General features: G+C 41.5%; 1 protein-coding gene across 1 annotated transcript in view; it reads left to right on the top strand.

Annotated features, from left to right (window-relative positions):
- The window catches only part of SRSF6 (serine and arginine rich splicing factor 6), a 71,898-nt gene that overhangs the window by 1,339 nt on the left and 58,075 nt on the right, over positions 1-12,484 (top strand). The window contains exons 2-3 of the mRNA XM_068134613.2: positions 10,001-10,140; positions 10,883-10,992. Of these exons, the coding sequence (XP_067990714.1) occupies positions 10,001-10,140; positions 10,883-10,992 (250 nt within the window). The remainder of the gene's footprint in view (positions 1-10,000; positions 10,141-10,882; positions 10,993-12,484) is intronic.

Raw genomic sequence — 12,484 nt, 5'->3', positions numbered from 1 at the left:
CAGGGGGGTTGACTCGGTCTGTCATCCTTCCGAGATTGGCAAATTGAGTACCAGCTCACTGGTAATTATCTGTGTGTCGCAAGAGGCGACTAACAGGGTTCGTGGCAGGAAGGGCATCCGGCCACAAAACATTGCCTCAAAAAAGGGGACCACGGTGCCCGAAAAAGGCCAACCCCTGCTCTGTGGGGAAAAATGGCCTCTAAAGGTGGTTCTTTATTGATATCTTTGATATCTTTGATATTGATATCTTTATTGATATTTATTGATATCAGGAGCAAAACAAAATGTTTCAATCCGTGAAGTATGTATTTCATTTTTGCAAAGGTGCACTTTGCAAAGATACAAGGTTGAAATATTGTGTGTATATATATATATATAATATTGTTATTCAAAATACCTTTCTGCACTGGAAAATGTGGGGACAGGTGTACTGTACTGTAAACCAGTAAGAGGTGGGACTTTTAAGACCCTCTCCTACCTGGAGCGTTGCTACACAATACACATTTAGCTAGAGCATTTGCATCTCTTCCTCTCCACCTCCCACTCCTCCCCTTTCCAAGACCACCAGCAAAGATAATTTTAAAAACACCCCTATATGCACTTATTGGGGTCATGCTGTTTAGTAAGTCTGGATGTAATCGGTCCAGAACTGTAGCAGGAGTAGTGTGACAAACACACACACACACGATCTATGAGATTGCACAAGCTCCGATTCATGTCTGCTGATTGAGCAATATCGACGAACCAAATGGAATAATTCCCGAATAATAATTTCCAAAACAATTTTGTATCATCACGGCCATCAACCTATCAGTGATGAGAAGTGAGCAGGTCCTGTTTCAGCTTCCTGTCGAGAGATACCTGTTGCTGTCAGGGTCTTGGATTATTGTGCTTCCAGTGTTGTGAAGTGTGATGTGGCAGCACCAACCTACTATACGTTGAAGTCGATGGTGCTACGGCTGAATGCCTTGTATATTCTTTGGAGTTGACGATGTCCACAAACTCCCCTGACTTTGCTAACTTACCTGCAGCCTGATTTTGAGATGATGGTGATTCCAAAGCAGCTAATTGCAGATTATATCATCAGGAGGAGGAGTTCTAAAGAATGAGCCTCAGACTGGGGGTGATCACCAGAATGAATGGAATAATTTGCCAGGTGAACTATGTTCAAAGGTAGGCTGAGTGTGATGTTCTGGGAGATTGACAAGTTTTGGTTATTTCGTTCTTCGTACAGGTATTTATAATTGTGGTTTAGTATGCAGCTGTCTTCAGTATCAAAATATCTTTGCATGGCATTGGGTGCAATTGTATGTAAAATGCAATATAGAGTTTGTAGAAGGGCCTTTGGTACATAGAGAGCGTTGTCATCTTTGGATGCATGCTTCTTGCATGTGTGGAAGAAATGTTTTGATCGGACTCGGAGAGCATCCAGGATGCCCTGGATGTAATCGGTCCAGAACTGTAGCAGGAGTAGTGTGACAAACACACACACACACCGGTCTGTGAATTGTAGTAAGGACAGATCTATGAGATTGCACAAGCTCCGATTCATGTCTGCTGATTGAGCAATATCGACGAACCAAATGGAATAATTCCCGAATAATAATTTCCAAAACAATTTTGTATCATCACGGCCATCAACCTATCAGTGATGAGTACAGTCGGTGTACAGCTGCCATTGCAGATGCCATGCTGTCATGGGGTGCGTTTGACGAGACTGCTGTGACCTCTTGCTTACATTTCTGCCTCTGGGAATTCATCCATTGTTGAGGAAGCATCAATTGAATATCCGGGGTTATGCTGAGGACGATAGCCATTTTTGTGATCTGCTACTCGGCTACTTGAGAAGAGAAAAAGGTTAGAGCTGCAACCATTTCCTCTTGTTACCTTGCTGATAATAGGAAGACTTTGCAATTAAGATGATCGGTTTTGAGGCCCTTGAAGTGGGTTGGCACAAGTTATTGTTTTTTTTAAATTTTCCCCATGATAAAAGGAAACTTGTTTTTGTTAATGGAACAACTGACTGAGGACAACTGAGGTGGAAGAACAACTGATAAATCAGACTGTTAAACAACTGTTAATCAGAACAACTGAGGTGGAAGAGCCAAAGAAGGTGCACATAATTAGAGTTTGATATCGATACCCTCACTGATGAGATGTCATCACTGGCTAGAAACTTCACCTTGGTATGAGATAAGCCGAGTTGTTCCATGGAAGATGGTGTAAGGAGATGTAGAGTAGGCATCAGGAGGGAGTGATTGAGGACCTTGGGCATTTTCAGAAGGTTTGAGTTAAAACAGGTAGTCCTGCCATGTTTGTTGTCTTCATCAAGATGCAATCTATGTTTGCTGCTATATTTACCTGTGCCACCGAAGGTGGCTGGAGGTTGTTTTTTCACCGATGTCTCTCCATGTTTGTCTGTATGTTAACAAGATATCTGAAAAAGTAGTGGACTGATTGGGACAAAATTTGGCAGATATGTAGCTTATGTGACAAGGACGAAATGATTAGATTTTGGTGAACATCCGGATTCGGATCCGGCTACTAGAATTTTTTTACGTGATTCTTCACCCTTGGGAAATCGGACCGAAAACGATACATACCAGGATATCTCAAAAGGTTGTGGACGGATTTGGACGAAAGTGTGTGTGTGTGTGTGTGTGTGTGTGTGTGTGTGTGTGTTGTGTTGTGTTGTGTTGTGTTGTGTTGTGTTGTGTTGTGTTGTGTTGTGTTGTGTTGTGTTGTGTTGTGTTGTGTTGTGTTGTGTTGTGTTGTGTTGTGTTGTGTGGGGTGGGGTGTGACGAGGGTTAATCGATTTGATTTTGGTAAAGATCTGAATATGGATTTGGATACGAGACTTGTCCCCCGTCGCACCGCGGCGCGAAAGGGGGACTATGGTTTGTCCGTCCGTGCGTACATGCGTGCGTGCGTAAGCGAAGAACTGCATTCGAATTTTGTGTGTGGGTGCAACCCACGTCAAAATCCAAGATGGCCGCCACGATGTATGTCTGATGCCATGTATGTCTGAACCTTGTGAGCGGAATATCTTGAAAAATAAGCGAAGTACAAACTTCTAATCTGGTGTGTGGGTGTATCTAGGCATAAGGAAGAACGCTATTGAAAATTGGGTCGCCACGTCAAAATCCAAGATGGCCGCTTCCATGTATGTCTGAACCTTGTGAGCGAAATATCATATAGCATGTTTTCTGCGTCTTCCGCTTTGTCATCTCACATCACTTCCCCGACGGGGGACCTAGGCGTAACGCTTGTTTAATTTTTAAGTGATCCTTCACCATTCAGAGATCAGACGAAAAACAATATATACACACACACATGCGCACGCACACACACAATGATATCTGAAAACGTTACGAATGAGTTGTAACTAAACTTGGTAACTTGGTGGACGAGTTTGTTAGGTGATGAGAACAAGCCGATGAGATATTGGTTCAGGTCCGAATCCAAATCCAGCCTATTAGTGGGATACGAAACATAAACTGTTCAGCCTGGCGGGGTCTACCGAGTGCCGTTCTCGTTCACTTTTGTATCCCTTTGCATGCTCACCTATTATTTTTTTAATGCATTAAGCGTTATGTTCGAGTTGTGGGAATTGTCTATGCCACGACTGATGGTGGTGTTTCTCTCATTAGGCAACTCTTTTTGGACAGAATTCGATGCAAGAGTATGACATTGACCGAACATGGAGAGTGCGGAGGAACAAATTTCAAAGGCTGGTTAGAATTTACCTCGGTGTCAGAAAGTTGAAAAAAAAAATTGTGATTAGCTTCTGTGCAACCAAGGGTTGTGACTGACAAATCCATTGACATGCATGCAAATTTCTGAAAAGGGCATCTCTGTCATGTTCTGTTTTTATTATTATTTATTTATTATTTTTAAAAATAATGAATCTACTCGTCCTTTTACAATGATTGTTTATATGCTGCATAGCTAACCTTGTACACCATATCGTGCAGCTAATCTAAGGCCATGGTGATTATTTCTCAACGTCATTTAATTTTGTATTGTGCAGTACCTTTATTTCATATACAAAATTTGGGCTCGTGAGAGAAAGGTGATCAAAGGTATAAAGGCAGCACAGCACAACAGGTGGACACAAGAATGAAAGATGTATGGACAGGGGGAAAAAAAAGTGGCAGAAACTGTGACTGGCTGGTAAGTTTGATGGATGATCCTTTGCAAAAGACATGATTTACTGAAAACCAGTGATCAGCTCAAATTGTAAGAATGTGAGATTTGCCTTTTAAAGGTGTTACATCTTCCAAATTTGATCATTTCCATGTCATTAGGGAGGGAAGCAGCTGCTGCCAGCCTGTTGGGGGGGGGGGGGGGGGGGATTCGGTCACTTACTTCATAATGTGGAATCCTTGAAAGAGAAGATTTTTCAGAGCACATGGGAAACAGGACCTGGGCTCTCTAAAAGTGGAGCGGGTGTTGATAATATCCCATTGCCATTGAAAGCTCTGCATTGACATTGTGAGTGGATGAAATATGCAAACCATAAAAGATGGTGTGCTTGTATGCACCAGGTAAAAAGTTTGGAAAGCAGAGCAGGGTGTTGCACTGTCAAATTGCCGCATTATGTCCAGAGAGACGGCGCTGACCTTGGAGATTTGTGGCCTCCGTCCATTTCTGACAGAAGCACTAACAGCGTAATCCAAAGTTCGATGGCTGGGACTGAATCAAAACTGTTGATTAGCCATGGGCCGGTTTAAAAATGGAAAGGACTATCCCCGTTGCGATGATAGATTCTATGACTTTGCTTATAAATGCAAGTAAGCTAACTTCCCTGTAGTTGAGAGGATCTATTTTTGTAACTTGTTTTCTCTATTTCAGTGATATTGGCTTCTCTTTCCAGTTGACAGAACGTGACCTACTAACGATGAGCTGAATATAGCAGAGGATAAGCCAGTGCAGAATTTGCGAGCAGTGCCACTCGTGTTGTTACCCCGCGCACGCAAAGCGAATGGTGGGGTTAAGCAATTGGTTCACTCTATTTCAATTGAAGTCTATATTTTGAATCCTGTGGAACACAAATCGGAATATGAACCTGCAGTTTAGCAGTACTTTGGCTCCGAATTTGGCACATTGTACGGAATCTTGTCCCGAGCACGCGTGCGTAAAGAGGATCAAGGTTAAACAAGACCGAAAGTCTAACATCGGCATAGCCGGGCTTGTTTGATACTTTCGTTGAAGAGGATAGTATGACCTGGGTGGGGATACCAGTTAGCGAATAATGTAAGTATTTAAAAAAAAATTGCATTGAGACACTGGTTTATTCTATGTTTCGAGTCAACACTGAACCAACCATACACCGCTTCAATCTCGAAACTTTGCAATAACGACAGAGATTGCAGTGTTACGATTATATTTACTACATTAGATTATATTTACTACATCAGTACTTACCTTTTCCACATGCGAAATTTGCATTTATGTTTATTTAAATTATAGAATGGACTACAAAATGTAAATGTTTCATGATATTTGTTATATTATATCACCTTTATCTATCAATATTGTTGAAATGAAGATCAAATAGCTGTATGTTGAAATATGTTGAAAAAGTCAAAACTTTACATGGGGTGTACTTACTTTATCACGTGACTGTATGACAGGTTTGACGATATGTTCGGCCTGCACAAAATTGGAATCGAAATGGCAGTGTGCGGAGTCAGCTACTGTACCGTAATGACATCACATCACCCCTGCCATGTGACCAAATCCTTAGCTCTGATTGGTGTACATTTGAGGGGACATACATACATACATGCATACGGATGGACAAACACTGTTCCAGACGGCTTTGCCCTATGGGCTATGCCGTAAAAAAAAAAAATTGATCTCTTAGCCTGGCAGTTAAACAAAATGGCAAATCATTCCAAACAGGAAATTTACTGTTTATAGGGGCATCATGAAGGACACAAACAACAGGCACGAATAACTAATTTAACGTGTAAAAGGCGGTGCATCAATGGTGGTAAACTTGTGAATTTTTAGCCGCGTCGCAGACGCTGCTCATAGAGTGCCCTCTGCTGTTGTTCTTGTTCTCCTTCTTCTTCTTCTTCTTCTTCTTGTTCTTGTTCTTGCAGAGAAGACAAAACCTCAAAGCTCCACCCATTCTGGGAACCATAGCTCCACCCATTGTGGGAAAAGGTTCATATAAACAAATATCCACCATTTTATTAACTCGCATAGCTTTGAGGCCTGTTTTGTAGGCCCGTGGTGTCTTGCTCTCTCACACAGTTTTCTTTCAAATCAAATTCGATATATCATTTCATTTTTCACAGTCGCTAACATAGTTTTAGACTCGGTTGAAAACAAACGTGAAGAAAATCCAATGAAAGTTGCCCTTTATAGAACAAAATGAATTCTCAAAGGCCTGTAACTTCAAGTCCATTGAGATTTTTTTTTTTTAAATCATGGCATGGTCACTCATACACCGCCCGAAATAACAGACGGGAAAATGCCGAGATATATATATTTTGTTTAAATCGCGGCATGGTCAGTCATACACCGCCTGAAATAACAGACGGGAAAATGCCGAGATATCTATCTATAATTCCAGTAATCTCTGTTTGTACGTTTGTCTGTGACCGCTGTTTCTCGACAACCACGGGTCCGATATACTTTTAACTTGCCAGGTATATTGCTGGGGACCCGAGGATGTGCCTTTTCAAGGTTTCATATTAATCGGACAATTACTTACCGAGCTATGTCCAAAAAACGATTCAACCAATCAGAGAGCAGCGAACTATCGCGTGTGCCGAACGTGGCGGACACACTCTGCCTCGGATGGCACATTTGAGAGCGTATTCATTTATTTCACGTTTGCAAACTATGTTGGCGTTAAACTATGTTTTAATAAAGTTTTAAAACTAATAAAAACGAATTTGCGATTCATTCGCTTTCCTGCGCGTTTGTGCACGCGATGGCGATTTCTTTACCAAACTCCGGAAGCCGTTCGCTTTGGACCAAACCATTTCATGTAAATAGAGGGGGGGGATTGTCACCGTACTCGCAAGCCGTTCGCTTTGGCTTTGCGAATGGACCAAACCATTTCATGTAAATAGAGGGGGGGGATATAATTTTAGATATATATATAGTACGGGCATGCCCTAGTATTAAAAATTCGTCCATTTGATGATAATCGTCACGATGAAATATTTAATTTATACGTCGTCACAATAATGTGGAGAGAGGAGCATAGCTTCGTTCACGTGTCGCCACACACGGGAAATTGCCGAGATATATATTTTTTAAATCGCGGCATGGTCAGTCATACACCACCTGAAATAACAGATGGGAAAATGCCGAGATATATTAAAAATTCGTCGCCACACACGGGAAATTGCCGAGTTATATTTTCACTTTGCACAAAAATAACATCAAGTAATCGAATCAATAGGAATGTCTTGTGCCTATAACATCGACGTTATAGGCACAGCTGCATCTAGGCATTGTGTAACATCGACGTGGCTTTTATTTTAATTAAAACTTTTTGTACTTGTTTTTATTTGTCTACAGCCTTTCAAATATTTTTACGGCGTAGCCCATTGGGCAGAGCCATCTAGAACAGTGTTTGTCCGTCCGTATGTACAGTGCATTCAGAAAGTATTCAGACCCCTTCACTTTTTTCACATTTTGTTATGTTGCAGCCTCATGCTGAAATCGTTTAAATTCATTTTTTCCCTCATCAATCTTCACTCAATACCCCATAATGACAAAGAAAAACAGGATTTTAGAAAGTTTTGCAAATTTATTAAAAATAAAAAACTGAAATATCACATTGACATAAGTATTCATACCCTTTGCTATGACACTTGAAATTTAGCCCAGGTGCCTCCCATTTCTCTTAATCATCTTTGAGATGTTTCGGCACCTTGACTGGAGTCCACCTGTGCTAAATTAAATTGATTGGACATGATTTGGAAAGGCACACACCTGTCTATATAAGGTCTCACAGCTGACAATGCATATCAGAGCAAAAACCAAGCCATGAGGTTGAAGGAACTGCCTGCAGAGCTCAGAGACAGGATTGTGTCGAGGCACAGCTCTGGGGAAGCCAACAACAACAAAAAATCTCTGCTGTATTGAAGGTTCCCAAGAGCACAGTGGCCTCCATAATTCTTAGATGGAAGAAGTATGGAACAACCAGGACTCTTCCTAGGCCAGACGGAAGCCTCTCCTCAGTGAAAGACACATGAAAGCCCACTTGGAGTTTGCAAAAAAGCACCTAAAGGACTCTCAGACTGAGAAACAAGATTCTGTGGTCTGATGAACCAAGATTGAATTGTTTGGCTTCCGTCTGGCTGTCATGCTACGTCATGACGTGTATGATATCATTAAGGCGTAAACACCCGCTCGCTTCGAGAGCGGCAGGAAAGTTCATTCCTCTTTGGGGTGTATAGATTACAGTTGATATATGGTCGGGTCTCAAGAACATTGGGTGTGTGTTCATTTACCAAGTTTCTTGTGGAGAGATCGCCAAGTGGTTTAAACATTCGAGCAAGCACTCCATTCAAAACAGTTTAAGAACGGCTGGCTTGGCAAGCGCCAGCTAGCTGCTTGGTAAATGAGCACACCTCCAACCCTTATGGGCTACATAGATTACAGTAGATCTTCGCTCAGTTCTGTAAGTAAAACTTACCTCAGGGATGTCTGGATTCTTCCAAATTTCTTTGTTTAATGTTTTAAACAGCATTAGCGACTGTTTAAAAAGCTAATCATGTGTGTTTGTGGTTTATAATATTTTACAAGCCCGGCTACGCCGCTGTTAGACTTTCGGTCTTGTTTTATTTCAATTTAACTGTATACTAGAACACGAATCGTCTTGGCACTTTCAAACACCTTCTGTTTAGCAGTACTTGGACAAAACATTGTGTGGTTTCCACCAATCAAATTTACCACTCGCGGTCTCAGAATTTTGGGAATATCGAGCTTCAGACAAAATGGTGGCTCGTAGGAAGTATAAATTGTGCTTGGAACCGGAAAGCAATAGTTTAAAAGACTCTTTTCATGAACTTTTTCTCAAGACTGCATGGTGTAAGGTGTTTTACGATCTCTATTTTGGGCCTGTAGTTGAGGCAGTGAGTGAGGTGGCGGACGGAGGGATAGGATGGCTGCATGAACTTTGGAGGAAAATATTGACAAAACATTGTACTCTAGGTACCAGCAACGTCACAACAATGGCATTGCTTTTCTCACCCCCACTCAGCGGGGGTCTGTTCTCTTGACCTTTTAAAATGCTGAATGTTAAGTAAGGAAGCAGTGCAGATGGATTTTTTTTACGTCTGTTATGACGGCTTGGTTTTGAAATGCTGACCTCGCAGACTAGGAGTGGTTGCAGAGTAGAGTGTGTTTCTTTCCATGAATGAATGAATGAATGAATGAATGAATGATCGGTTTAAGGCCATTTTTCCCCGTTAGAGTGGGGGTTAGCCTTGCAGGCCCCATGACAATCATGGTTCCCTGTTTGAGGCAATGTTTTTATGGCCGGATTCCCTTCCTGACGCCAACCCTTGGTCACGCTCTTATGATGCGCAGGGATACGGTGTACCTATTCTAAACCGGGGTACACACCGGGATCATTCATCCCAGCAAGCTGGTACTCGATTTGCCGACCTCAGAAGGATGACAGGCTGAGTCAACCCCCTTGGTGTTAATTCAGCGATCGACCAGGATTCGAACCCAGGATCCTATGATCCCAAGCCAGTACCCTAACCGCTAAGCCAACACCAGGCTTCCATGATGAAGGGAAACATCTTTTTCTTAATGCCCTTGAGGTTGACTTGTTTATAACCTTTCCAGTATGAGAGAGAAAGCAAGCTGCTGTACAAAAAGCAGATGTGATGTCATGTGGTTATTTCTTTCACAACTGATCAGTATTTTGTTTCACTTGCAGTTCCAGAAGTTATGGGAATTTTGTCAGTTATGTTTGCTGAAGTGATGATGTGTGCGATTTCTTAACGATGCTTTGCAGCTTTGGATTTGTGGAGTTTGAGGACTCTCGAGACGCCGATGATGCAGTATATGAGCTGAATGGGAAGGATCTTTGTGGCGAACGTGTTATTGTGGAGCATGCTCGTGGACCTCGGCGAGACCGAAGCCTCAACCAGTATGGTGAGACTGCTCGTCCAGCTCGGTTGCTTCATTGATATCGGCTTTTTTAAGTTGATTTTTCAATAGGCTCGTGAATCTGTTTATTTTCGATTCGAGCTGATGTTGCTTGTTTAAAGTAAACCGTGACTGTATAATTAATGTAGCTATTTTAAATAAATTATTAGCGTTCTTGCAAGGTATTGGTCTGCTTTGTTGAATAATCATTTTGATGTACTGTCTGACAATGTTCAAACCTTTAATGTTTTAAGAGTCCCTGGGTCCAAAGCTGGGTCCAAAGCTGGGTCCAGCCCCCAAAAAAGCCATGCCTTTGCCCTTTGACCTGTGGCCTGTGGTTGACCTTAAGGAAGCCATGGGGACTACCCGTTGCCCTCTTGTGAGCCCCTTTTGGTGAGGACGTGAGCGGGTGGTTGGATGTAACTGATTTTCACTTTTTTTCCCATCTCGTGGCCGAGTAAGATATTCAGTTTAGCTCACATTCGCTCCAGTGAACACATGTTCAAGCATTCACTGTCACAGACCACCCACACTCGCTGTACCATGTTGCAATTGCCCGTGACATTAGCAGCAGTGTGCAGACGGAAGGCCGTTTGTAGACAGTCTGCTGTGGCATCGTGGGGTGATTTAAAAAAAAAAAAATTCTTACGATACACCTTCATCAAAATATATTGATTGTGTCACCCCAGAGCTGTGCTTGATGCGACCTTTGTGATTTTTTTTTTTTTTTTTTTTTTTTAACCCTAAGGTGAGCACGGGTCACGTTACGCACAGCATTGGAACACTCCTCCCACTCGTACGGACTACCGCCTCGTCGTGGAGAATATCTCCCACCGCTGTAGTTGGCAGGATCTCAAGGTAGGAACTTGCACTTGATTGAGATTACACTAGATTGAGGTCGCTCAAGGAAGGAATCACATGGTTTAGTGTGTGGTATGCCTTGCTCTTTTAAATTTAAAAGAAATCTGCATTTCTAAAGCATGAAATTGAATTTTCTTTGCGTGGGTTTTTTAACATGTAAAAATCTCGTGGAAGAGTGAAAGAGCAAATGATCAGAGACTCGGACTGAAATCCATAAATTTGTAGGCTCTGACGATGCTCGAAGCTGTAAAGAGCCGGCAAGTACACCATTGATTATTTTTTTTCTTATCCTTGGGATTCTTGCATTAATGCAATATTAATATTGTGGTGGAAGCTTTTCCCATTGTCACTTGGTGAATAAAATCCTCCCCTGTTTATACTGCTGCTTGAAAGTAACATTGCAAGCAACATTTGTTCAGCTTGGATCCATCGTAGATGAATTAATCACAAATATAAACGAGTTTGGATAACACCTTACCCCATGCTTTCTTGAGGAAAAGGACATTGGAAGGATCTTCTCAATTGTTGGTGTGCGTTTCGCACAAACCAAACAGAGCTGTGCACCACCATATTTGGTTGAATACTGAATCTACTTTACCTAATCTACTTTAAAATTGAGTACCAGTTCACTGGTAATTCCCTGTTTGTCGCTAAAGGTGGCAAAAAGGGTTGGCGTCAGGAAGGGCATCCGGCCGTAAAACATTGCTTCAAAAAGGGGACCAAAAAACAACAACAACCACGGTTCCCGAAAAAGGCCAACCCCCGCTTGCGGGGAAAAATGGCCTCTAAAGGTGGTTATTTTTTATTTATTTATACTGAATCTACTTTACCCTGCACTCAGGGCATGAGATGGCATAAGTATTTCGTCCAAGTACTGCTAAACGGAAGGTTTTTGGAAGTGGCAAAAAGGTGATTTGTGTTCTGCAGTTTTCACTAATATATATATATATATATATATATATATATATATATATATATATATATATATATATATATATATATATATATATATATATATATATATATATATATATATGTATGTATGTATGTATGTATGTATGTATGTATGTATGTATCTATCTATCTATCTATCTATCTATCTATCTCTATTATAATAGCCGTAGATGATTCTGTCTGTCTGTCTATCTGTTGGGTGTCTGTCCGGGGTGTGGCTTACTCGGTTTGTAGAGTAGCTCCACCCATTCTGGGAGAGGCTTCATATAATTATAAACAAATATCCACCATTTTATTAACTCGCATAGCTTTGAGGCCTGTTTTGTAGGCCCGTGGTGTCTTGCTCTCTCTCACAGTTTTATTTCAAATCAAATTCGATATATCATTTCATTTTTCACAGTCGCTAACATAGTTTTAGACTCGGTTGAAAAAAAACGGGAAGAAAATCCGATGAAAGTTGCCCTTTATAGAACGAAATGAATTCTCAAACGCCTGTAACTTCAAGGCCATTGAGTCTCTCTCACGCCTTTATCTC

This window comes from Myxine glutinosa, chromosome 13 (assembly GCF_964187855.1).
Source record: "Myxine glutinosa chromosome 13, kmMyxGlut1.1, whole genome shotgun sequence".
In the NCBI taxonomy this organism is placed as follows: Eukaryota; Metazoa; Chordata; class Myxini; order Myxiniformes; family Myxinidae; genus Myxine; species Myxine glutinosa.
Note: the sequence above shows the minus strand (reverse complement) of the source record. Positions and strands in the feature narration are given on the sequence as shown.